This window comes from Sciurus carolinensis, chromosome 17, assembly GCF_902686445.1.
Source record: "Sciurus carolinensis chromosome 17, mSciCar1.2, whole genome shotgun sequence".
NCBI lineage: Eukaryota > Metazoa > Chordata > Mammalia > Rodentia > Sciuridae > Sciurus > Sciurus carolinensis.
This window is the reverse complement of record NC_062229.1, coordinates 54251847-54276879: the sequence shown is the minus strand read 5'-3', so window position 1 is coordinate 54276879 and position 25033 is coordinate 54251847. Positions and strand designations below refer to the sequence as shown.

General features: G+C 40.5%; 1 protein-coding gene across 2 annotated transcripts in view; it reads left to right on the top strand.

Moving 5' to 3' along the window:
* Positions 1-25033, top strand: part of Cacna2d3 (calcium voltage-gated channel auxiliary subunit alpha2delta 3) — an 885854-nt gene that overhangs the window by 706570 nt on the left and 154251 nt on the right. For both annotated transcript variants that reach the window (XM_047531971.1, XM_047531972.1), the window contains 2 exons: positions 865-986; positions 3733-3813. In XM_047531971.1, the coding sequence (XP_047387927.1) occupies positions 865-986; positions 3733-3813 (203 nt within the window). The remainder of the gene's footprint in view (positions 1-864; positions 987-3732; positions 3814-25033) is intronic.

Genomic DNA, 25033 nt, shown 5'->3' with positions numbered 1-25033 from the left:
TATGCCACCTTGCTCAGAAAGAATAGATTTTTAACATCCTCACCACACATTCAACAAAAAGATAAGTTGGTAAAGTGATGTGTGTGCTAATTAGCTGGGTTGACTCTCTGTGATGTATGCACAGATCCAAACACATTGTACCCCTTACGTTCTACATTATAGTTATTTGTCGTAAAATAAGTCACTAATAATGATAAAGAACATGAGCCTGATTTTGAAAGGAAGCTATGGGGAGGAGAATGCAGGGGGACTTCTGGTTAGAGGGCAGATTCTGGGCAAGAGGCAAGGAGGCCAGGAGGGAAAGGATCCACGGAGCGAGGACTGTGTGGAGACCAGGGAGGTGAGGGAAGGATGCAGAATCCTGATGTGGGCCCATGTTTACCTCCATTACACTTTTCCTAAGAAGAGTGACTTACCTCCTTTATGCTTGTTCTGATTATTTCACTAGATAATCACTAGGAAAAATCATTTGCCTCTTGGAGTATGACTGCCAAAGCCCTTTAAGATTTTTATTTTTTTTGTACTGGGGATTGAACCCAGAGGTGCTTAATTGCTGAGCCACATCCTCAGCCCTTTTTCGTATTTTATTTAGAGACGGGGTCTCACTGAGTTGCTGAGGCTGGCTTTGAACTGGCGATCCTCCTGCCTCAACCTCCCAAGCCACTGGGCTTGCAAGCATGTGCCACTGTGTCCAGCCCTACAGGATACTTTTGAATGATGTGCAGTGCATAGTGTTGACTCAGGTCCCTTCTGTACTCAAGCAGGCAGGAAGCCAATCCTGGTTTTACCTAATAAAGGTCGTTGGATGCACCATGTCCATCTGGACCTAGCTGAGTGGGCTGTGTTCTTTTTATTCCTCTTCAGGGATTTCCTGAAAGCTGGAGACAAAGAGAACATTTTTAATGCAGACCATTTCCCTCTCTGGTACCGAAGAGCCGCTGAGCAGATACCAGGGAGCTTCGTCTATTCCATCCCGTTCAGCACAGGTGGGTGTCCCTATTGGCGGGAGGTGGGGCTTTGTTTGGTCCTAATGACCAGGGCATTGTGCAGACAGTGTTGGGGAGCTGCCTGAATGTTGAGGAGAGCCAAATGCAACCTTCAGAATCAAAGCAGGCCATTGGGTCAGCCCAGAACCAGTGACCTGCTCCATAAGAGTAATAGCCCCAAATAAAATGAAGGTTTTATTTAACCAGTGTCCAGAGTGGATTTCAGGAAGCAGGGCTGGTATTTTGCACTCTGTGGAACCTGAGTGGGGATTCCTTGGTTGATTTGTTTGTACTGTCATTGTGGCCCCATCTTAAAGAAAGTTCAGGCAAACTTCTCTAGAACCTTCAGCAGTGAGTCTCATCCCTTCGAAGGTTCACAATTCCCTCTCAGAACTGAATGAATCTAAACTGATATGCAAAAGCAAGAACCAAGACATTGTATGGCTTCTGCTTTCCTGACTGAGGCCCGTAGTGACCAAAGAGAGGCCTGTAGCTGATGGTGTTTCCAGTCCTGAGATGTTCAGATATTATGGCAGGGTGGGGGGAAACATAAAACCTCACTTCCCTCCAAAAACAATGGAAAGCTGTCTTATTTCAACCAGTTTTAGAAACAAGACACACTGAAAATGCTTTTAAGTTATCCTTGGCTTTTTCTTATTTTTTCCTGCATCCATTGTCTTTTGATGCTCACTGTGTAAGGCTCCATAATGGGTGTTCTAGAAGCTTCTAAGATGAATGAGACTTAGTTCTACACTTGGCTTGCTCTGGAAAGTTCAATCTGTAGTTATGTTTTAAATCAGGGTCTTTTATGTTAATTCCTTCCCAGCATTCCTAACTCAAACCTAAGGGAAACCCTCCTAAACGTCCTTCATGATATTCCTCCCCGGGTGAGATTTCAGGCTACGTCATCTGTTGGGTTCCTTCCCTGTCTGAGATTCTTTGAGTCTGTGCTCCTTGGCTTAAGGTCATTGTGAACAGATGCTCCTACAGGTGCTTCCCCATATATAAATTTCCAAGTGTTTGGAGCTCTATATCAACTAAGACACTGTGAACTTTCTCATTCTGCCACACACCTATAAGCAACATCATTTCTAGCTCAGGATACTTTCTTTTTCACAGTCCCAGAAAGAAAAAAAGTAGAATTAAGCTTGCTGTTTTCATAAGGGAGTGCATTCTGTGACAGAGTGACTTTTGCCTGACACAGTACAGGGAGGGACCGTGGGGGATTCTCTCTGGTTTCTAGACACATACATTTGGTGGTGACAGACCTTGGTGCAAGTTTGCTTTGTTATTCACTGTTTGTCCTAAAAGAATTATATGTGAGAAAAACAAACTGAGTCAGGTGCAGTGGTGCATGCCTGTAATCCCAGCAACTCGGGAGACTAAAGCAGGAGGATCTCAAGTTCAAAGTCAAGCTCAGCAAAAGTGAGGCACTAAGCAACTCAGTGAGACCCTGTCTCTAAATAAAGTACAAAATAGGGCTAGAGATATGGCTCAGTGGTCAAGTACCTCTGAGTTCAATCCTCAGTACACAAACAAAAATGAAACTGATTATTTAAAACTGTTATTGCACTGGTCTTGGTAAAATGTACTTTTCTCTGAATTTTTTTAAAAAAATATTTTTAAGTTGTAGATGGACCCAATATCTTTATTTATTTTTATGTGGTACTGAGAATCGAACCCAGTGCCTTGCATGTGCAAAGCAAGTGCTCTACCACTGAGCCACCAGCCCCAGCCCTTCTCTGAACTTTTAACATAAATTCTCTAGTGAAGAGAAATTTACCTTGTTCATGGCTCCTGTAGATACAAGGCAAATCTTAAAAATTCACCAAACATAAGTCATTGTGACCAAGACCAAGTCTCTCTCCTCTTTTCTATGGTGTGTTGAATACTGAACACACTGGGAAAGAAGCTGTTTTTTTGTTTTTTTGTTTTTTTTTATTGCTGCTTGGGCTAGATCAGAAAGAAAATTTCTAATTGCTTTGGACATGAGTGTATTCAAGTTCAGGTTTGCCTTCCCCGCTCGGCTTCTCCATTCAACTGGATTCCATTCAGCACACACTCATTGAGCACATTTCCTGAGGGGGGCGCTAGACTAACAGTTATTAACCACGGGTGCTCAGAGTTGGTGCTCAGTACCCTTGAATTCATGGGTATTGGAACCTTTGTTAGGAATAGAAAACCCCTTAATGCTCCTGCCATGTTGTTACCTCACTAACGAAGGATTTGGAGTACAACTATCACTCCAGTTCTCTCTCTGTTTAGAATGGTTCTGCTCAGAAACACTGGGATTAAAATTTGAATTTTGTAGATCAGTTAAGATTTACCCAATGAATCAGAGCTACCTTTGCCAACTTATTGTAAAATAATTTCAAAATTATGTTCCACGTAGCTCTGCATGGCTCTATTTAGAGAGGTGGTATAAATATGACCACAGACACAAGTAAACATTGCAATTAGTAACCACAGATTTCTAAAACATGTGGTCCCTCTGTGGTGGCCATTGATTTTAACAGGAAGAGCTGGCCATTCACCAGTGCAGGTGCTTGGAGCTCAGTATATTGATTACGGCACAAATGGCCTGACAGAACAGTCAGAGTGTCCGCAGCCCAGAGGACTCTGGATTCTGGGAACAGAGCCCCAGAATAATTTGCAGAATTGGTGGCTATGGGCCAATATGATTATTCTCTTAACGTGTACACTCTAACTATCTCAATTTTTCTCCTGGTGTTTTTTCTTTGTACAGGGACAGTCAACAAAAGCAATGTAGTGACAGCAAGTACCTCCATCCAGCTCCTGGATGAGCGGAAATCCCCCGTGGTGGCAGGTAAACAATGGATTTCAATCAGCAACTATAGCATCCATTCACCTGGCTGGTCAATTACTTCTATGTGGCATGTTTTTCCTCCAAAGAGTAGGTTTCCAAAGGAGGAAAAAAAAAAAATGAAAATTACTTTTTCCTCAGCGTGGTGTCATTTCTTCTAAACTCAGACTAATAGCTGGTGGTATTGGATGCAAAAGCAGAAATCTTTCTCAGAGTTTCTGTGTAACTGTGAGCTGGTAAGACATCTTTGGTATGTGTCATGGAGAATGTCTTGAGAGTTGGTAGCAGGCTCATTTAAAGTAAATTCCACACCTCCAATTTTTATATCATTAGGATAACAACGGGCATACAGGGAAATTATAGGTTTGTTTTTGGCAAACACCAGCTGAAATGTACCCTTCTCCTGGGACACTGGGATTTTCATCACTCTAATCCCCCTGGAGAATTATAATTAGATGTATCTGCAGGTGCTGGGTTTGGGACCAGGGGAAAGCCAACTCATTTTACAATAGTGAGTCTTGAATTGGTCAAAAAGCCCTGTCTCTGACCTTCGCCACTTGGTTCATCTCTCACAAGTGTGACTAGATGTCTGTGCCTGGCTGGGGGCTTCATTAGTGGTATTTGGCTGAAAGGGCTGGAAAACTGCCACAAGTCCTCCCTTGAAGATGGCTGTTGACAAAAGTAGGGTCTGAGAGCATGCCTGGCAGATAGTCTATTTCTGATATATAATTATTGGATCCATTGGTTGATGGATGGGTTGATATGCTCAAATACTATCCTGATACTGGCTAGATTTACCAAAGGGAGTCATTTGTTTTCGGGGGCCTCCCTCATTAAGTTATACTTTAGGGTGACTTTGAATGTCAACATCTTTGGACGCAGTGATAATTTGTGGAAAGAAGTGCAAATGTAGCAGATGGAGCGGACCTGTTGAAGTGGTTGTTCTTGGGCTGGGAAATCTTGTCTTTCCCCCCACTTGATTTCTGACTAAGCCTTGTGAATCCTAATTATGTCAGTAGGGTCTGAAAGATCTGGGGATAGTCATTCTGGTGATTCTTGGGTTATTGGATATGACAAAGAAGACAGTCTTGTGTATCTGACTTGTAGCTTATCTTGAACTAGGCAGACCTATAATTAATCAGCCAGGCAATACGGGCTCTAAGGACTCTCAGTTGCTGTCTTCAAATTTTGTCCCTTAATGTCTCCCTTGTTCCTTGAGGAAAGCGGGAGACAAGATCATTTAACTCAGCAAGATTTATTTTTGCTTAAAGGAGGTCAGACTTCCTTACCTCCAGGCTGTCCCAGCCAGCTAATTCTGGAGGCATGTTATCTCCCAGGAGCTGGGGCCACATGTAACAGCTGTCAAGGACAGGTCAGGCCAAAACTGTCTATCTGATACATAATTTCTCTTTAAAACCCTTTCCATGGGTTTTTCATTCAGTCATTATGAAGGATGCTCTGGGTAGGGCCTGAAGCTGCTGTGTCTACCTCAGCTACCTCTGTGCAAGTTTACGAACTATGCTCAAATGTTGCCAAATGCCTTCTATTTCATAAATGTCTCTTTGGCTGGGCACAAGGGAAACGTGGAGTTGGCCAGAGCACTGTGTGTCCAGCCTAGAGCGGAATGTACATTATCCAAATGGCTTTGTCGACTATTACTAAGTTACATAGCTGGCCATAGCAGGCAGGCAGGTCATGAGACACGGTTTGGCTCAGGCTGAGTGTGTAAGACAGGTTCCTCCTATTAGTTTACTTCTAAGACTGTGTCCACTGGTCCCCATGTTCAGAAGTTAATTACAGAGCAAGACCAAGATGCAAAGTCATCAAAGCAACTGTATCAAGGTTGAACCCTTCTTCTTCCAACTGTGTTTGGCAGACATGAGATAAAACAGAATTTCGTGGTTTTGATCTTGAAGGCTGCCATGGATGCAGCCCCTTGGAGGCAGTGACCACAAGAGGGCCTGTCTGTCTCCCAAAGCAGAACAGCCTTCTCAGCACATCCCCCACATTTCATTGACTGACTCAACCCTCATGTCACTGTGTGATTAGGTTTGGTTACATTCCTCTGTGTCTTTTCCTCAAATTAAGTGGACGTTGTTTACCCCTCTGAAATTCAAAAGGCCATTTTAATTGGGGAAGAAGCCTTGTTTTGGCAGATGAAGATGAGTGTGTGATCGGGCTTGTTCCTCGGACAGCAGATGGGATACAGCTGACGGGCAGTAATTTGGGGTCTCAATGAGATCCTTGTGTTAAATGGAAACCTGTCTGAAAGAAAAGGCATACAGCTTTGCAAATCATTCTCCAGGATTCCTTTGAGAGGCCTACCCCACTCCCCGGCCTGATCTGAGATTCTCATGTCTGTTGGCTGGGTACATCTGTTTGGGGTTGTTTTTATTATTATTGTTATTAGTAGTATTATTATTGCTGTCATTTTTATTCTCTTCTTTCTTTTTCTTGTCTTCCTTTTTAAATAAAAACATTTAGATACTAGTCGGTCAATGACACCTTTGAAGAAGGGTCAGTCAAACTGGGCAGGGTTCCATGTGTACATCAGCTTCAGAGCACAAACAGGCTCCTTCCATCTTCAGCACCCATGACATGGCTTCCCGTCTTTTTAGGAAGTCCCATAGCTCTCAGTGGCCACCAGCCTACTGCATTTTCTCAACAGCTTTCCCACTGCAAAGTAAGAAGTGGCAGGACTTTCCCTGCCCAGCTTCTCCAGAGCCCTGGAAACTTCTATGCCTAGGAGGCTCCTGTTCCATTTTTCTTTTTTTTCTATTACTATTGAAAACGTAAACCTTGCTCTATAAGGCTCACATAGGTTTGCTGCTCACCCTGTAACCTGCTAAATGTGTGATTTGGGGTCTCTCCAGGTCCTATTTAAGGTTGAGATTATTAACTCCCTTGCCCGTGTCAATTCAGGGAAAAGATAAGAGAATAAACAAGAAAGTACCTGCGTAGAAAGAAATACGAAAATGCTAGAATTTAGGGTTATCCCATTTTTATCTTCAAGTTGGATTCATTCATTCAGTCAGGAAATATTCCATGAGCTCTCGCTTTTTCCAGGTACCCTCAGAAGCACCTGGAAAAATGAATAATAACCAGGAGCAGAAACAGATATCCCTTCCTTCCCCACACTCTAAAATAGCTATTTTTAAAGCTGTGTCTTTAAAGCACCCGTGAATTAAAGAGCCAGTTGACTGTCTGGAAGGTCCTCAAGGACAAGGATTTTGTTCATTTTACCTTTTGCCTCTCACAGTGTAGCCCAGTGGCATATCTGAACTCCAGTGAATTGACCCTCAATAAAGATTTTTACAAATTGAGTGGCACTCATGGACTTTGACTCATGTTCTAGATTCCCTCTGACCCACATGAAATACCTTATCTCAACTTTTGTTAAAAAAAATTCAGTCCTCAGAATTTTTAAAATAACGCATATTAGTGGCATTGACTTTAAAATGAACATTTTAACATATCAAAATCTAAAATTGCTACTAATGATGTTCCAGTTTGATTTCTTAAATAATTATAAGCACTCCATGAGCAATAACTCTCTATTATCCTTTAATCCCCAGTGCCAAGTACAAGGGCTAATGCATAGTGGATATGAAAGAAATATCATTTAAATGAGTAATTTCAGAGTAGATGGGCTTCATTATGACTTGCTGTATACAGGGACACAAACTCACAAAATTCACTGACCAGATCATAAAAATACTGTATTTGACTAAAACTCTGAGATTTGCTCAGCAGCTGAACTCCAGCCTATAATAGGGGGTATTTCAAGGAATAGAAAAATTGCTTGATATTATCACATCCCAGTGGTAACTGTATTGAACCAGCCATTATCTTTGTCATTAGAAGTTGTTTCTGAGTTCAGAACATCTAATGCAATGCTTGAAATAGATAATCTGATCATCCTCGGGGGAAAAAATTATGGACATTAGAGCATTAGTTTCTTAAAGAAGCAGTTCTTTTCCAACTGCTTTATTGAGTCGTGATTGACATGCCAAAAATTCACTGATTTTAAATCATTATTTTTAGTAAAATTTGGTGTAGGTGGTTCCTGGTCTGCCCACTTGCTCCTTTTCAAAGCACACAGATCATATTGGATCCATTCAGGGAGAAAATTGGAAAATGTGAGTTATGTGCTCTCTTGTTTGCATAATTTAAGGCAGTGTAATGAAGGGGATGATTTCATTTTAACCAGCTAATTAGTAAAGTGATTAATTAACATCATTGACTGTACATTGTTAGGTATGTGCTATTTCAACTAAGTGTAGTGTTTAACATTGACCCTGCATTAGAGTTCAGTGGATAATGTTGGCAATGTGTTACAGGCAGGAATTCAGCTTAATGACATTCCTATGGTCAGATCACACATATTTGGTATACATGTGTCAGGAATTACATGTCAAGTCTGCATGGATAAACTTCTAGTTTGTCAAATCTGAGTTAAGGATCTATTTTATCTTTACAAAAATTACTGCTTATGAATTAAGTGAGTAGTTTCCAATCAGAGGCAGTTTTGCCCTGTGGGGATATTTGGCAATATCTGGAAACATTTTTGATTGTCACCACTGGTTAGGAGGGTTGTGACTGGCATCTAGTGGGTAGAGGTCAGGATGGTGCCAAACATTCTACAGGGCATAGGACAGCCCCCATGTCAAAGAATTATCTAGTTCAGTCAGTAGTGGGTGAGGTTGAGACCCAGCATTAGACTCACGGGAGACTTCAGCTCTTGGCGTTTTCCAATTCATTGTTTCCACTTTAGGCTAATTGCAAAAACAATCCTGCATCATCATTAAACCATTTGATGAATATATATTTCATATAAAGTACATACCAAGTTTTGAGCAGATAACTATGAACAAGTACCCCAGAAGGCACTGTGGCGTAGGTTAGGGGGATTGTTGGTTGATGTAGTGATGAGGGTGCTGTTGCCATCCAATGCCCAGAGGCTGGAGTGACAGCTGCCCAAGGAAGAATGCTTCCACTCAATTGATGCTGTACCTATTGAGAACCCAGAGCATGGCCAAGCTGCTGCCAATGGGGAGCATCCATTTGTGGTGAAGATACAGACAACTCTAAGTTTAGCATGAATGGGAGTGAGGGAAGAAGGCAGGAATTTGAGTAGTGATAGATGCTCTCTAGAAAGCAGAGCCAGATGAAGAGACGGAGTGTGGTTAGCAGGGGCGAGGGGAGAGATGCACTACCGGTCCCCACATATGTACGTGGGTGTGTAGCAGGGCCTCTCCAAGTTGGGTGATGGATAGGAAAGGCCTCCCTCATGGAGTGATAGGAGTTGAAATCTGAGTGATGAGATGTATCCATCATGTGCATATCTCTGGAGGAAGATCCTTCCAGAAGGAGGGACCTAGCTTCTCCAAAACTTTGAATGAATCTGGGATGGGACTTCTCATACATGTCTCCAGGTACCAGATGAGTTCTCTGAGACCTGAATGAGTCTCTTGGGTTTGGGGGACATTTACCAGGATCTAAAAGCAGAGCTGATAGGCAGGTGGGTGGATGACTCAGGGGAAAGTGGGGAATCCAAGTCAAGTCTTTGCCTTAAAGACTATCAGCTATAAGATAAAGCTTTTGGTGTCTGGAATTTTTTTAATGGATAAATGGGTGTGATGTTGGGACCGGAGCAGATCTAAACCAAAAGAACTGACAACAGGAAATATTTTGAAAATGGATTCATGATGGAGTTACCCATGAGGCTGTATTTAGTATCTGCAACAGAATTCAGGAGTTAGAACTGGCCATTAGGACAGCTGCTTTGTAAGCCACAGGAGCCAGTGACCAGGGAATGTGGAGGATTACTGCTCCAGAAATAAAAATAGCCCAGGGTTTTGAGAAACTGGATCCTCTATGCTAGCTCTCCAGGGCCACTCATTCCCAAGAGTCACCATCCCTTTATTAAACCTCATCAAAAGCTACAACGTGTCCTCCAGTCCAAAATCCGCAGCAGAATTTCAGGGTTACAGGTTCTCCTATTGCATGACTTGCAGTCTCTGAGAAGTTCAGCCTCCTCTTTTTGAGGTTGTGGATGGGATTTGGACATTCAAGTCAATATGAACTAAGTCTTCAAAGTGAGCACAGGGCCAGTCTCTCTCCCACCCCCACCGAGGCCTTAGCTTTCTCATTCGTAAATCAAGGTGGTTTGGTACTTAAGCTGGATTTTGACAGCCTAGTGTTTTAAAGATGGAAATTCGTTTCATCACCACAGAAAAGGGATGATATTAACCAGTATGAGAGTATCTCTGATACCAAAATTCAGTTTGTTTCTTTGTTGAGAAGAACACTGGTCTACTCCAGCGTATGGTTCTGGTATACATGGTACGTGGTAAATGCTTGCAATAGGTGGCTCAACAATCCCTAGCTGGTAAGTGATGGTTAGGAATTACTGATGTCATACCCACCACCACTCACTGGTCGGTGCTTTTCCCCCAATTCTTTGTTCTCTATGAAACCTTATATGTGGGAGTATCATTTACAGTGTCCTGATATGTTTCATATTAAAACTTTTTTTTTTTTGTACCAGGGATTGAACCCAGGGGTGCTTAATCACTGAGCCACATCCCCAACCCTTTTCTATATTTTATTTAGAGACAGGGTCTCATAAGTTGCTTAGGACCTCACAAGTAGCTGAGGCTGGCTTTGAACTCATGATCCTCCTGCTTCAGCCTCCGGAGCTGCTGGGATTACAGACGTTCGCCACCATTTCCAGTTTGTATTAAAACTTTAAACCACACTTTCTTGTACCAATGCCTGTGAACAAAGTTTAGAAAACTACAGTCCACAGGATCAAATTTCTCCTACCACCTGTTTCTTTTTTCATAGTTTTATTAAGATGTATTTCATATTCAATAAAATTCAACAATTTAGAGGATATAGTTCATTGGCTTCTAGTATAGTGTGGTAGAGTTGGACAACCATCACCACAATCTAATTTTAGAACTATTTCAACATTCCCAAAGAACTCACAATGTGCATGCCCTTCCCTATTCTTGAGACATCACCCCAACCCCAGGACCACTAATGTACTTTCTCAATGTCCTGTTTTTGAACATTTTCAGATAAATGGAACATATAACATGTGGCCTTTTGTGACCAACTTCTTTTACTTAACATCATATTTTCAAGGACTATTCAGGTAGCTTGTATCTATACTCCTTTTTTTTCTATTGAATGGATAATAGAATATTCCATTGAATGGATATACATTTTATTCAAGCATTCCTAAGTTGATAGGCATTTGGGTTGTTCCTACTTTGAACTATTATTAATAATGTTGACATGAATATTTATGTCCTGGTTGTTGTGTGGACATGTTTTCACTTTGGTGGTGGGAGATAGATTTCCTAGGAGTGGACTTGAAATTTCTTACAGTATCTTTGCATTTGATGTTTTGAAGAATGTACTAAACTGTTGTCCAACATGGCTACACCATTTTACAATCCACCTGCAATGTACGGAGGTTCCCGTTTTTCCACATCCTTGCCAATATTATTATCTGTTTTTTCAATTCTGGCATCTTGGTGGATATGAAACAATTTATATTTCCCCAGTGACTGACTGAGCTGTGCATCTTATTATGGACTTACTCGCCATTTTTATATCTTCTCTGGGGAAATGTCTGTTCAGGTCCTTTGCCATATTTAAATTAGGTTATTTGTCTTCTTGTTGAATTGTGAGTGTTCTTTATATATGCTGGAAATGAGTATCTTGTTGGATCTCTGCTGCTCTGAAATGTAGCAATGCCCATATCATCCAACTGTTAGTTATGCCTTCCTGCTAAAATGGCAGACCTAAGTAGTTACAGAGAAACTGTATAGGCTACAGTGCAAAAATATTCACTACCTGGCCCATTACAGAAGAACCTAGATGAAAATACGTCACCCAGTCTATTTAAAACAGGAACAAAAAAACACCGATTTGTTTACTTGCCTATTTTCTCCTGTTCTTATAAAACTAAAGTGCGTATTTAAATCAGAGGTTATGTAAATGAATGTCAAAGAGGGTCTCATGTATCAGAACTTGTCCATCAATCATGCCTAACATTTTCAAATGTGTGGTTGCACAGAAACCCCAATCAAAGATCCTAAGCTTTCTAAAAATATATGTTCTCATTGTCAGTTAAGACAGCGATTTACTTAATCTTCCCTCTAGTTTATAAACCTCTGAACAGTGTAATCAGCATAATGCTTGGTACAGCATTGGAAATGCCCTCACATGCTTTGGTGGAAAACAGTTTATGGGATTTTTTTTTTTTTTCCCAACATGGCTCATAAGAGATTTGGGGATTTATTTAACTGCCTTTATCCAAGTAAATCTCCTAGTGACCTTGTTGGGATTCTGATCTAACTTGAGATGAAAATATATATGACTCATGCTAAGTAAAGGGTGTGCAGAGGATTAATTGGGTTGATGTTAACTTCACCTCCCTGGGAAGAGGGGGCATATGTGAGTTGGGTCTGTGGCAGTAGCATCAATGCTTTGACACTTAGTTCCTGGACACTCTTGCCCATGGAACATGCTTTGGCCAGGTTATGGTGGGAACCAGCCAGTGCTGATCAAAGTCTTTTTACTCCCAAAGTCTGCACTCACCAGAGTTCCTAGGATCTATTCCAGGCGAACAGATCTGAATGAGGTCAGGATGGATGTCCAAATGTCATTCTAACTTCAAGGTGAAATTATGCAATTATACATGATGGGGCTCAGACAGGTGTGAAGGTACAATCATTTAAAAATAAAAAGAAATTTTAGAATGGAAATATAGTGCATGATCATTTTGTATGTTTTCTTTGCTGGCCTTCTTTATCCAGCTTCCAGATTTTAATTGATCCAGTTGGGTCTTTATGACAAAATCAATTTCTGATTGCATTATTTTGTTGGTGTTGATTATTTTGCCATATGCTTCTCTCCTGTCCCCTCTTCCATTCTCTCAGGAACACACTCTAGTCTGCTTTATCTACTGTGAAATATCTCTCATCAAGGTCACCAATAATTTCTGGACATCTCAATCCAGAATTGAACCTCATGTGTTCATTTTATCTTGGTCCACCAGCAAGGCTTGACCATGGTGATCGTCTTGGTTCTTTGCCTATCTAATGTCCACCCCTCCTGGGGTTCCTTTGCTGATTTACTCATCTCCCTGACTTGCAATTGTTGGAAGCCCCCAGGGGTCTCTCCACCCACAAGGCTCCAATACCATCCCTGAGCTGGCGACTCCCAAACCACTCCTCTCTCTCTTGGCTCTTGACTACTCAGCATCTCTACTCTTTCTCAAATAGGCCTGCCACACGCCATGGATTCCAGGCTGAAGTTCTGACTATTCCCACGCTTCTTCTCCCGTACCCTAGCTGAGCTAGATGAATGCAATTCAGTTATTCCACTTATTTAGTTATTCAGTTTAAAAACTTTGGAATTGATTCTTCTTTAACATGTTATTGTGGATAGTATCAAATATAGTCATTATTCAATATCATCAACTAGCACTTTGTGAGCTACTCTATGAAGAAACCTGGCTTAGTTTCCTCTCTATTTATAGGAGGATAATAATATTGTCTATCTTACTGAGCTGATATAATAAATTAATTAATGTTTGTAACATAACAATAAAATGTGGTAAACATTACACAGATATGCTCAATGACAAGTGGATAGATTGGTATCCTACTTAATGCTCTCAAAAATTTTCCCTCTTGATTTCGACATGTTTTACACATTTTATCCTCCTTTTGACTTCCATCTAGCCTTTTGCTTTTATAATTTTTATTATAAGATTATTGTTATAGAAAATTAAGAAAGATGTACTTTTTTACAAGATTATACCTATTTTACATAAAGTGTGATAGATTACACCTTTTCATTTAAGCTTTTATTATCAGTATTTTACAAATTATTAAGTGTTTTTGTTGATCGTGTGCTAATTATTTAATGCATTTTGGGTGTTTTATTTTATGAACAATGCTTTAATAAACTCCTCTGGCCAATAACCAGTGAAGAGCTGAGACCCTCAGCCCAACAGGGCACGGATCTGAATCCTGCAAATGATCTGGGTGTGTATGGGTGCACCTCCTCTGTTGAACCTTTAGGGGAGACCACAGGCCCCACCCAAACTTTCTAGCTATTCAGCTATACTAATTATTATCCAGTTATAATAAAATAGATAATATACAGAAAAATACAACAGAACTCCACATGCTCTTCACCCAATCCCAGTAGCCGTCAGTCTGTGGCCTCTGTGGCCACCATGTCCTTCAAGCTCCTATGCCAATACTACCCCTCCCAATAGTATTTGAAATCAAATTTTGGCCGTGACATCGCCTTTCTTCCTAAGTATTTCAGTTTGCGTTTTTAAAAGATGAAGACTCACTTAGGTTCTAATACAGCAACTAAAAAATCAACATTTTATATGTACAAAAATGTTAATACCCCCAATAATCATTCCTGATTGGAATGATTGGATGGCTGGGGGTTAAATTCCTGGATAGTCTCAAATAGGTCATCTTAGTTTGTTTACAGTTGGTTGGAATCAGGATCTCGATGTCATTCTTGACTCCCCCTTTGCACCCACCCCCCGCAACCAACCTATCAGTCCTGTGGGTTTTCTTCTTTAAACTATGTGCAGAATCCGGACTATTTCTGGGTATTTCCAGTGCTACCCCAGGTCTGTCCACCTTCGTCGCTGCCCTGGATTGTCATAGTGGCCCTCTCTCTGGTTCTCCTGCCTCCTTCCAACCCTTGCCCCTTCAGCCTGCTCTTCATTGGAGCCACAGCAATCATGTTAAATGACAAGTATTATCCAGGTGTGGTGGCCCACGCCTGTAATCCCAGCAGCTCTGGAGGCTGAGGCAGGAGAATTGCTAGTTCAAAGCTAGTCTCAGCAACTCAGTGAGTCTCTGTCTCTAAATAAAATCCAAAACAAGGCTTGGAGATGTGGTTCAGTGGTTAAGGGCCCCTGGGTTCAATCCCTGGTACCATAAATAAATAAATAAATAAGACAAGTAATAGCATGTCATTCCTCCATTCAATCTCTCCAGTGACTTCCCAGTTTTTTCAGAGTTCAAAGCTAAAATTCTCATGCCATGTGTTATCTGCATAACAAATTATGCCAACAGCCAGTGGCATAAGACTATAAACGTTCGCTCTCCCGTAGCTTCCAGGAGCCAGGGATTGTGGGTGTAACTTAACTGGGTGCACAGGCTCAGAGTAGCTCACAAATGCCACAATCTAGGTTTGGCCCAGGATGCCCTCTGAGTCTGCAGTGGACGTGTGGCTGAGGGCTGCAGATCCGCTGGGGGCTCAGCAGAGAGAGGAAGGCCATTGACCTGAATGCAGAGTATCAGCAGGATTCAGATCCACGTGTTGTGGGGGGTGAGGGTCTCAGTTCCTCCCTGGATGTTGGCTGGAGATCCCTCTTGGGATCTTATCTCACAGGTTTCTCCACAGGGCAGTTCACAGTGTGCCAGCTGACTTCCATCAGAATGAGCAAGAGAGAGTGTGCAAGATAAAAGCCAGAGCTTTTTGTACCTTAATCTCGGAAGTAATATGTTTTATTACTTTTGCTATATTTTGTCAGAAGCAATTCACTAGAGCCAGCCTGCCATCCAGCAGAGGCGATTAGACAAGTCATCATTGCAAGTCATCTGAACAGCTACCTTCTAATCTAAAGTAACTCTTCTTCCCTAGCGCTCCGCCCCCTTATTGTGAATTAGCATCCATGTATCAGAGAAAACATTCCACCTTTGTTTTTTGGGGTTTTTGTTTGTTTGTTTGTTTTGTTTAGCATGAATTCTCTACCTCCATCCATTTACCAGCAAATACCAGAATTTCATTCTTCTCTAAAGCTGAGTAATACTCCATCATATATATGTATATATACACCACATTTTCTTTATTCATTCATCTATTGAAGAGTACCTAGGAAGAGGGGAGTGGAGGGAGGGGAGGGGTATGGGGTAGGAAGGAGAGTAGAGTGAAGCAGACATTATTACCTCATGTACATGTGTGACTGCACGGCCCATGTGATCCTACAACATGTACAATCAGAAAAATGAGACATTACACTCCATTTATATATGATTTATCAAAATGCATAAATGTGTTCTACCGTCATGTATAACTAATTAGAACAATAAATATTTTAAGAAAAAGAGGAAAAAAAGAAAAAAAAAAAGACTATCTCCTACAATCCATAGGATCCCAGATAATATGATCCCTAGACATCCTCTAACCTTAGCTTCTTTGACTTCCCCCTGTGCCCACTTGGCCACAGAAACTCCCTCCTGGTTGTCCCTCAAACACACCACACCAGCTGGAACCTCAGGGCCTTTGTACCAGCTATGTCTTTTCCTTGGGACACTTTCCCACCAGGTATTTTCACCACTGGATTTACCATTTCCTTCAGGTCTCTGTTCAAATATTTTCTCAGAGAAGTATTTCCTATCACCAAATACAAAATAGAAAATCTTCTACCATATCCCCAGCACTCTCTGTTACCACTGCTTGTTTACCATCTGATATACTTAAAAAAATTTGTTTTTGAATTTTTTATTTGTTTCAACTAGTTATACATGACAGTAGAATGCACTCTGAGGCATCATATATAATGGAGTATAATTTCTCATTCTTCTGGTTATCCATGATGTAGAATCCCACCTATTGTATAGTTATATATGTGCACAGGGTAATCATGTCTGATTCATTCTACTATCATTCCTATCCCCATACTCCCTCCCCTCCCCTCACTCCCCTCTACCTAATCTAAAGTAACTTTATTCTTCCCTAACCCCACCCCCATTGTGAATTAGCATCTGCATATCAGAGAAAACATTTGGATTTTGGTTTTTGGGTTTTATTTTGCTTAGCATAATATTCTCTAATTCCATTCATTTACTGGCAAATACCATAATTTCATTCTTTAAGCCTGAGTAATATTCTGTTGTATATATATATATATATATATATATATATATATATATATAGCACATTTTCTTTATTCATTCATCTATTGAAGGACACTGAGGTTGGTTCCATAGTTTAGCTATTGTGAATTGAGCTGCTATAAACATAACTGTGACTGCATCAATGTATTATGCTGATTTTAAGTCCTTTGGGTATAAACCGAGGAGTGGGATAGCTGAGTCAAACTCAAAGTGGATCAAGGACTTAGGCACTAAGTAGAGATCCTACGTCTAATAGAAGAAAAAGTAGACCCAACTCTGCACCTTGTCAGTTGAGGATCTGACTTCTTTAACAAGACTCCCAAAGTGCAAGAAGTAAAATCAAGAATCAATAATGGAACCGATTCAAACTAAAATGCTTCTTTTCAGCAATAACCTGAAGAGAGAGCCTACAGAATGGGAGAAAATCTTTACCTCATGCACCTCAGATAGAGCATTGATCTCCAGGATATATAAAGAACTCAAACGCACGCACACACAGACACACACACACACACACACACACACACACACACACACACACCACACACACATAAACAAATAATCCAGTCAATAAATGGGCTAAGGAACTGAACAGACACTTTACAGAAGAAGAAATACAATCGATCAACAAATATGAGAAAAAATGTTCAACATCTTTAGCAATTAGAGAAATGCAAATCAAAACTACTCTAAGATTTTATCTCACTCTAGTCAGAATGGCAGTTATCAAGAATTCAAACAATAAATGTTGATGAAAAAGGAACACTCATACATTGCTGGTGGGACTGCAGATTGGTGCAGCCACTCTGGAAAGCAGTGTGGAGATTCCTCAGAAAGCTTGGAATGGAACCACCATTTGACCCAGTTATCCCACTCCTTGGTTTATAGTTTTCATTTCTCTATCTTCTCCTCTGCTAGATGTTAAGTCTCATGGGGAATGCACTTCATTTTTTACTCTTTTGTCTTTTTTTTTTTTTTTTTTGCGGTGCTGGGGATCGAACCCAGGGCCTTGTGCTTGTAAGGCAAGCACTCTACCGACTGAGCTATCTCCCCAGCCCACTCTTTTGTCTTTGATATTTAGAAAATCACAGCAAGTGTTTAGAAATGTGTTAAATAATCGACTTCATGGTTTTGTAAACATGTCAGCAAAACCATTGAGACTGAACTCTGACTTAACTGATTCTGTGACTTATCACTGATGTCTTTTCTTAAAATTTTTAAAATTTGTTCTAATTAGTTATACATGACAGTAGGATGCACTTATGCATTTTGTTAAATCATACATAAAGGGAGGGTATTTTCTCATTTTTCTGATGGTACATGTTGTTAGGAGCACATGGGTCGTGCCGTCATACATGCACATGAGGTAATGACGTCCACTTCACTGGTATCTGTGTGCCATTCCCACATTCTTCTCCTTGCCTTCCCTCTTGCATCTTAAGCCATTCCTTGATCAATTAACGTCTTGAGTTTTCTTCAAAAGGAATGTGTAGGCATCTCTGAGCCTTTGCATATCTGAGAAGCACAATTTCAGTTTGGGTTTTGTTTGGGCTTTAGATGATAGACCTTTTTATTTGTTGTTGAATTTGAAAATTCCACCCAAATCTATTTATTTCATTTTTTTTTTCAATTTCTTCTGATCAAGATTTATGTGTACCAGGCACTAATCTAGTCTAGCTTTTGATTCTTATTCATTAACCTGTATTCTAGTAAGCAAAATCTTTACACCTTTTTTTAACTCTGGAAGAATTGCTTCTCAGATATTTAGTTTATTTTTCTTTTGTTTGGTGTGCTCTAATTTCATTTATCAGGAAAATCAATTACACATATATTGGTTCTTCATTATGGTTCTTTCATTTCTATCATCTTCCATCATTTTAATCTTTTCTTTTTTTCTATTTGTATCCTGGGAGTGAACACTCTCTCTTGTGTATTCTGTATCAGTGATTAAATATGTTACAGTATTTCTTTTGTACTGCCAATGACAACTGTGGTCTGTGTTACTTATTTGTGATTTATTTAATTATTATTTATTTACTTATTATTTTTCATTACTTTTTTTTTTTTTTTTTTTTTTTTGGTACCCAGAATTGAATTCAGGGGCATTTAACCACTGAGCCACATCCCCAACCCATTTCATGTTTTCTTTAAAGACAGGATCTCCTCTAATTGCTTAGGGCCTTGCTAAGTTGCTGAGGCTGCCTTTGAACTTGTGACTCTCCTGCCTCATCCTCCTGAGCCACAGGGATTACAGGCGTGCACCACTGTGCCCAGCTTATCACTTTTTATTATTTGCAATTATTCACTCTTTTTGTCCCTATCAGGTATTACATGTCCTCACCCATGGCCATGTCACCTGCAGTGCTGTCCCTGCAGAGCTATATGCTTCACCACCTCACTAACTCTGAACTTGGCCATATAACATGATTCTAAAAATGAAATGTACATTAAAACATACACATATGTACACAAAATATACTTCACATGAAATTCCACCAGAAACTTTAAAAATTGTTTTAGGACATGTTCTAAAATTTATCTTTCAGATTTCCTCTGCATCTCGACAGCAGGGCTGTCTTCTTTCTTTTTTTTTTTTTTTAAACACTCTTGTAGGGAACTCCAAGTTTTCTTCTTCATTTTAATCAACCTTAAATGAGAGATTACACTCCATTTATGTATGATCTATCAGGATGTATAAATGCATTCTACTGTCATGTACAGCAATTTTGAACAAATAAAAAATATTTTTAAAAATATAGGGTACTTGCCAATGAGCAGGGTCGATGGCTTCCCGTTGAGTATCTCTTGGAGGGATTAAAGTGGCGGGTTAGTTGATATCTACCCCGCCACTAATTAAATGCCCAGTGCCAGATGGCTTCCATTAGTATGGTACTGCAGGATGAGCAAGGGGACCATACCTCCTGAGCCTGGTTGTCTGATAACTTGGATGAATCAAAGTAGTCTGTAGTTTTCATTCCTTGGAAGCAACAGTAGGTACTATGACATGGATATTGTTTGGGGTGTCCCCAGAGTTTATGTCTTGGAAGCTTGGTCCCCATGGAGATGGTGGGACCTTTTACAGGGGCGCTGCTAGGAGGGTTTTTGGTCACTGGGATCTGCCATCCACTGTGAGGTGGTGCAGCAGAGGGAGGTCCTCACCAGAGTCTGTGCCATGGTGTTTGGACTTCCAGTCTCTAAAACTGAGAGTCTAATGAAGCTATTTTCTTTATAAAGTTGCCTGTCTAAGGCATTTCATTATACTAAAAGCAACATGGATTAATATAGTAGCTTAAAACTATAGTCCCTGGATTATTTTTATCTTATTGTCCTTCTTCTTTTTTTATTTTCACATTAAATGCTACATTATTGAGAGGCTTCATCTCTAATGACTGAAACCAGCAAGGTCTCAAGAGGAGGTGTTGAAGTCAAATGTCCTCAAATACTCTACATATAGGAGAGGATGGTTTCCCTCTGAGTTTTCTACCCAGTTTCTTGGTGTAATAACAACATAAGGAAGGACTCTAATCTGGCTCAAGGTCATACCTCTTTGATAGTGGATATTCCTTCTGGAGACTTGAATGTCATCAAGCAGTCTTCTTAATTTCTAGGGCTTTAAGTTTTTCCCCCTTCTGTGTATTAATGAGAATTTCAATGAAAAATTTTACTTATTGGCTAGCATCTTCATCTGAAGTCAAATGTTGTCATTTTCTCAAATAACACAAGAGAGTCTGAGTTTCTTCCCTTCCCTTCCCATTCCAGCCTATCTGAGTCTCAGGTGGTGAAAGTACCCTCATTTTTCCATTTTGCCTTGACTCCTTCAGCTGTCCTCCTGTTAATGGTGGGACCAGAGTTAATGGCAGTGACATGCTGGTTAGTGACCAGATTCCTTTTCCCTTCCATGTTTTAAGGTAAGTGTTGGCAGTGACAGGAAAGGATCCTTGCTCTGGCTTCTTCAAACCAATCACATTCTGAAAGTATCTAGAATTTGACCTGGGGAAGACCCGAATCCAAATTCCTACTCTACCATTTACTGGTGGCGTGACTTCAGGCAAATGAACCCACAAGTCTTGGTTAATATAAGTTGAACAGAAAATTCATTATTATGCTTAGAAAATACCTGGCACAAAATTGGGTGCTTGATAAATGTTAACAATTGTGATGTAATTGTCATTATCCTAATAATTTGCATAATAATGTCAGAGTCTTGATAGTGGAGTTCTCCAAGGAATGAACCAAGGATGGTGCGTGTCAAGTTATGTTGTGGTTTGGATGTAAGGTGTTTGTTCCCCAAAAGCTCATGTATGCGACAATGCAGAAGGTTTAGAGGAGAAATGATTGGGTTGTGAGAGTCTTCACCCAACCAGTGAATTAATCCCAGATGGAATTAACTGACTGGTAACTGGAGGCAGATGGGGTGTGACTGGAGGAGGTAAGCATTGGGGGCGTGGCTTTGGGGTATATATTCTGTATCCAGCTAGTGGCATCTCTCTCTGCTTTCTGATCATCATGTGAGTTGCCTCCCTCAACCACACTCTTCCGCCATGATGTTCTGCCTCATCTTGAGCCCTAAGGAATAGACCTGCTGTCTATGGATGAGACCTCTGAAGCCATGAGGCCCCAAGTAAACCTTTCCTCCTCTACAATTTTTCTGGTTGGGTCTTTTAGTTGCAGCAGTGAGAAAGCTGACTAAGACCGGTTATATCATTCATGCTAACCCCATGCTCTGCAACCACGTTTATCAGACCTATAATTAATGATGCGTGTGATCTGTGGAAAGTTCTTTTCCTTTTTCTTGCTTCTATTTCCTATCTGCGAAAATAAGAGTACTGGACTGTATCAGGGTAGCAAATAGGTTTAATCTCTCATGTCAACTCCAGCTGATCAGTCGTGGGTAACTGGAAAACAGATTTAAAAGGATTCTGAGGCCTTGTCTAGGATCAGCAGATAAGTTTGCCATGATCTATTAGCAATGCCTGTAATGGAGAGGGAGACTGGTGGCAGCTATTTTGAAATTTTCCAGGCCTGGACTAAATGTTCTTCAATGTTTTTCTTTGCTCCTCAATCCTTTGATTCCCCAACCCCCGCATCTTCTTGATGGGGTTTTGTGACTGGATGACATCCTATCCATCTAAATGGATATTTAGTGTCATTTATGTGAAAGTCAGTGTACCCAGTCCAGTCAAGGATGCAAAAGGAGGGTGACAGGTTATGAGACTGCCTCTCTGAATGGAATAACATTTTCTTTGAGGCCTCATTGCCATTTCTGCATTAAAATATAAAGCATTTCCATCAAAAGGAGAAACAGGATGGCTCCCTGAAGTTCTTCCTATAGACCCCAGACCAGCAATGCCCTGTGGGGTTGGAATATCAGCTTCTGGTAGACTTCAGGCAATAACATTTAACAATGAACACACCGATGAGTTTTGCCGAACTGCAAATGGTAATTTCCTGACCTACAATAGAAAGTTATAGGTTTCTAGCAGCTGTTGTGTAAAATTATATGAATGTGTGCTGCAGACAGATTATTTCGGAAACTGATTTAGCTACTTCTTTTGATACTTAAGGACAAAGATAAAGGTGTCTTTTTTCATCAGTACTTGGTTGATTTAAGCAATGAGGTGTTTTTTTTTTGTTTTTTTTTTTTTTCATCAAGCTTCAGGAATAAACTCATGTAGGAATCACTTTTTTGGTCTGAAATTTTTTGTAAGGAAAAATAAGACCCTCAGTCACTCACTAGGACTTTATGAACAGTAGCAAAAGATTCTTCCTGCAGGGTCAGGGCTCTTTGCCTTGATCATAAAAGCTTTTCAGATATGGATTTGATGCTAGATCTTTTTCTCCAGAATCTCTCTGGCAGCATGCATTCCCCCACCCCTTCCTCATATGCTTCACTGCTGACAGCTATAATATCTGTTTATGAATTTTTGATCTCTGGCAAAGCAAAAAATAACCTGTCTAGAGTCATACTGTTCTACTAACTGTGATGCAAAATGATATTTTATATGGCTTTCTCAGAAATAACCAACAAGAAGTATGAGTTTTGTCCTTAGTGTACCCTCAGCATGACTCTATGATGGACAGACATTTTTATAGGGGAATCTATGAATAGGACAGCAGCAATAAACAGCTGAAAATAATCTATGAGGCGTTTGCAAATTACCCCTCATGAGCTGCAGTGGTTGTGAAAGATAATTTGTGGTTCTTGCAGAATACCCTGCAAATTGAGTCTTTCATCTGCCGTGATTTTTTACAGATAAAACATTTCATTTCTCATATTAACAAATGATAACTCTGCATTTGTTAAACAATTTGATTTACATTTTTCTGTTCCGAAAAGCTGTTGACATTTCAGGGTAAGCAATTATTGTCATTGCCAACTGCCGTTTGTGGTGACTGTAGGCAAAAGATAGAAATCAAAATGTACGAACCCTTTTTTTTTTTTCCTTAAAAACTATCCATAAAGCCAGAAGTCGGCTTGCCTGAGTTATCATCTGTATTTAGAAACTGAATAGGATAGGGGTGTTGACATGCGAGGATGCTTGCCACAGTCAGGGGTTTCTGCAGTGTATTGGAAGCTCTCTTATGTAATCTCTATGGGGAGGGGACAGGGCTGACCTGTAGTGTTACCAAACCTTTGGCTGGGCACAGTATGCTTACAGTCTTCAGTTAGAGGAAACACACATTATTGGCCTCAGTAGTTCTAGCTTATGTGATATCTGTCCTAGTATCTCAAGAAGTGGGTGACGGGATTACATGTGGAATGTTCAGGAGAACCACTTTGCACCATGCCTGGTCCCACAGCATTAGCTCTTAACAACATTTGGTGAAATTGGAATGAGGAATAGAAAGATCTTCTAAACTTCCTTTCTCAGATTGTGTTCTTGGCTAAGAATTCGCAGTCCAGGACAATGGAGAGAAAGTTTGTTTTCTTTTTCTTTTCTTTCTTTTTTTTTTTTTTTTTTTTTTTTTTCTTTTTTTAAACCTGGAAAGAAGTTGCTATATCCTTAGAGCAGGGTGCTCGGTCTTGCCCACTGGAGTGTCACATGGCAGAGTGGAGAGGAGGCGCCACAACCTGGAATGGAGCCCAGGCAACAGCAGGTCTCCCCTGTTGAGATTGAACCCAGGGATCTTTATCACTGAGTCACATCCCCAGCCCTTTTTATTTTTATTTTGAGACAGGGTCTCCCTAAGTTGCTCAGGGCCTTGCTGAATTGCTGAGGTTGTCTTTACACTTGTGATCTTCTGCCTCAGCCTCCTGAGCTGCTGGAATTGCAGGTGTGTGCTACCACCCCTGGCCCCTGCAGTCTTATTGATCTATTCTTTAAGGTATCCAGATTTATTTTAATATTCAGGGGAAAAAAAAAAAAAAAAAAAACATCATCCAAGTTTAAATGTTTTCCCCAAAAAATAACATCCAGCAAAATCAATGCTAAGATGTCCCATCTTTAGCCTAAGGGTGAGCAGAGCTCGCACTAGTTATAGCACACAGGGGTAGGTGCAGATTGCCTCTGCAATGACTAGAGATTCATCCATGTGACCCGTGCACATGTGATATGGTAGGTTCATCCATCTGTTTCCCTATGGCTTCTTGATTACTGTTGGGCAAGACTAGGGCTACATCTGTCTGTCCATCCTGTACACATGCAAACCTTCCATCACATTCCAGCTAAGGAATGGACTACTGACTTAGGATCCAAACTAATTTTTACATGGCCTTAAGGAGTGAATGTAGAGCCAATATTCTGAATGGCAAATGTGCTTTATCCTTTGAACCAATTCCAATTGATTAGTTCTGGTTGCCTACAGTGCTGTCTTAAGAAACCATCTGCTGCACATTGGGGCTCAGCTGGGAGGAGTGCTGGGATTGATTATCAATGTCTGTCATGGCCTCTGCAGGGACAGCTTACTCTATATATGCCATTTTCTGCCTTTAACATGTCCCTAACTCCTCTGTGCTCTTTTCCTGTGTAAAATAATTTTAATCCTAAAAAGCGACTCTAAGTATGAACTGAGAGAGAACAGGTATATTTCACTTTAAGAAAACCTAGCATGAGAAAATTCAAATGTACAAAAGGCATAAATCTGGAGCCAATTATTTCCATTACAGAAAGATTCCATGAAAGGTTCCTTTAAATAGCGAGGTCCCCTACTGCATTAAAATGATGATTCAATTTACAAAAATTCACTTTGCATGCAGTTCTTCAGGACCACATCTGTGGGCTAAGCCAGGTTTATACCTGATTTTTTTTTTTTTTTTTTTTTAA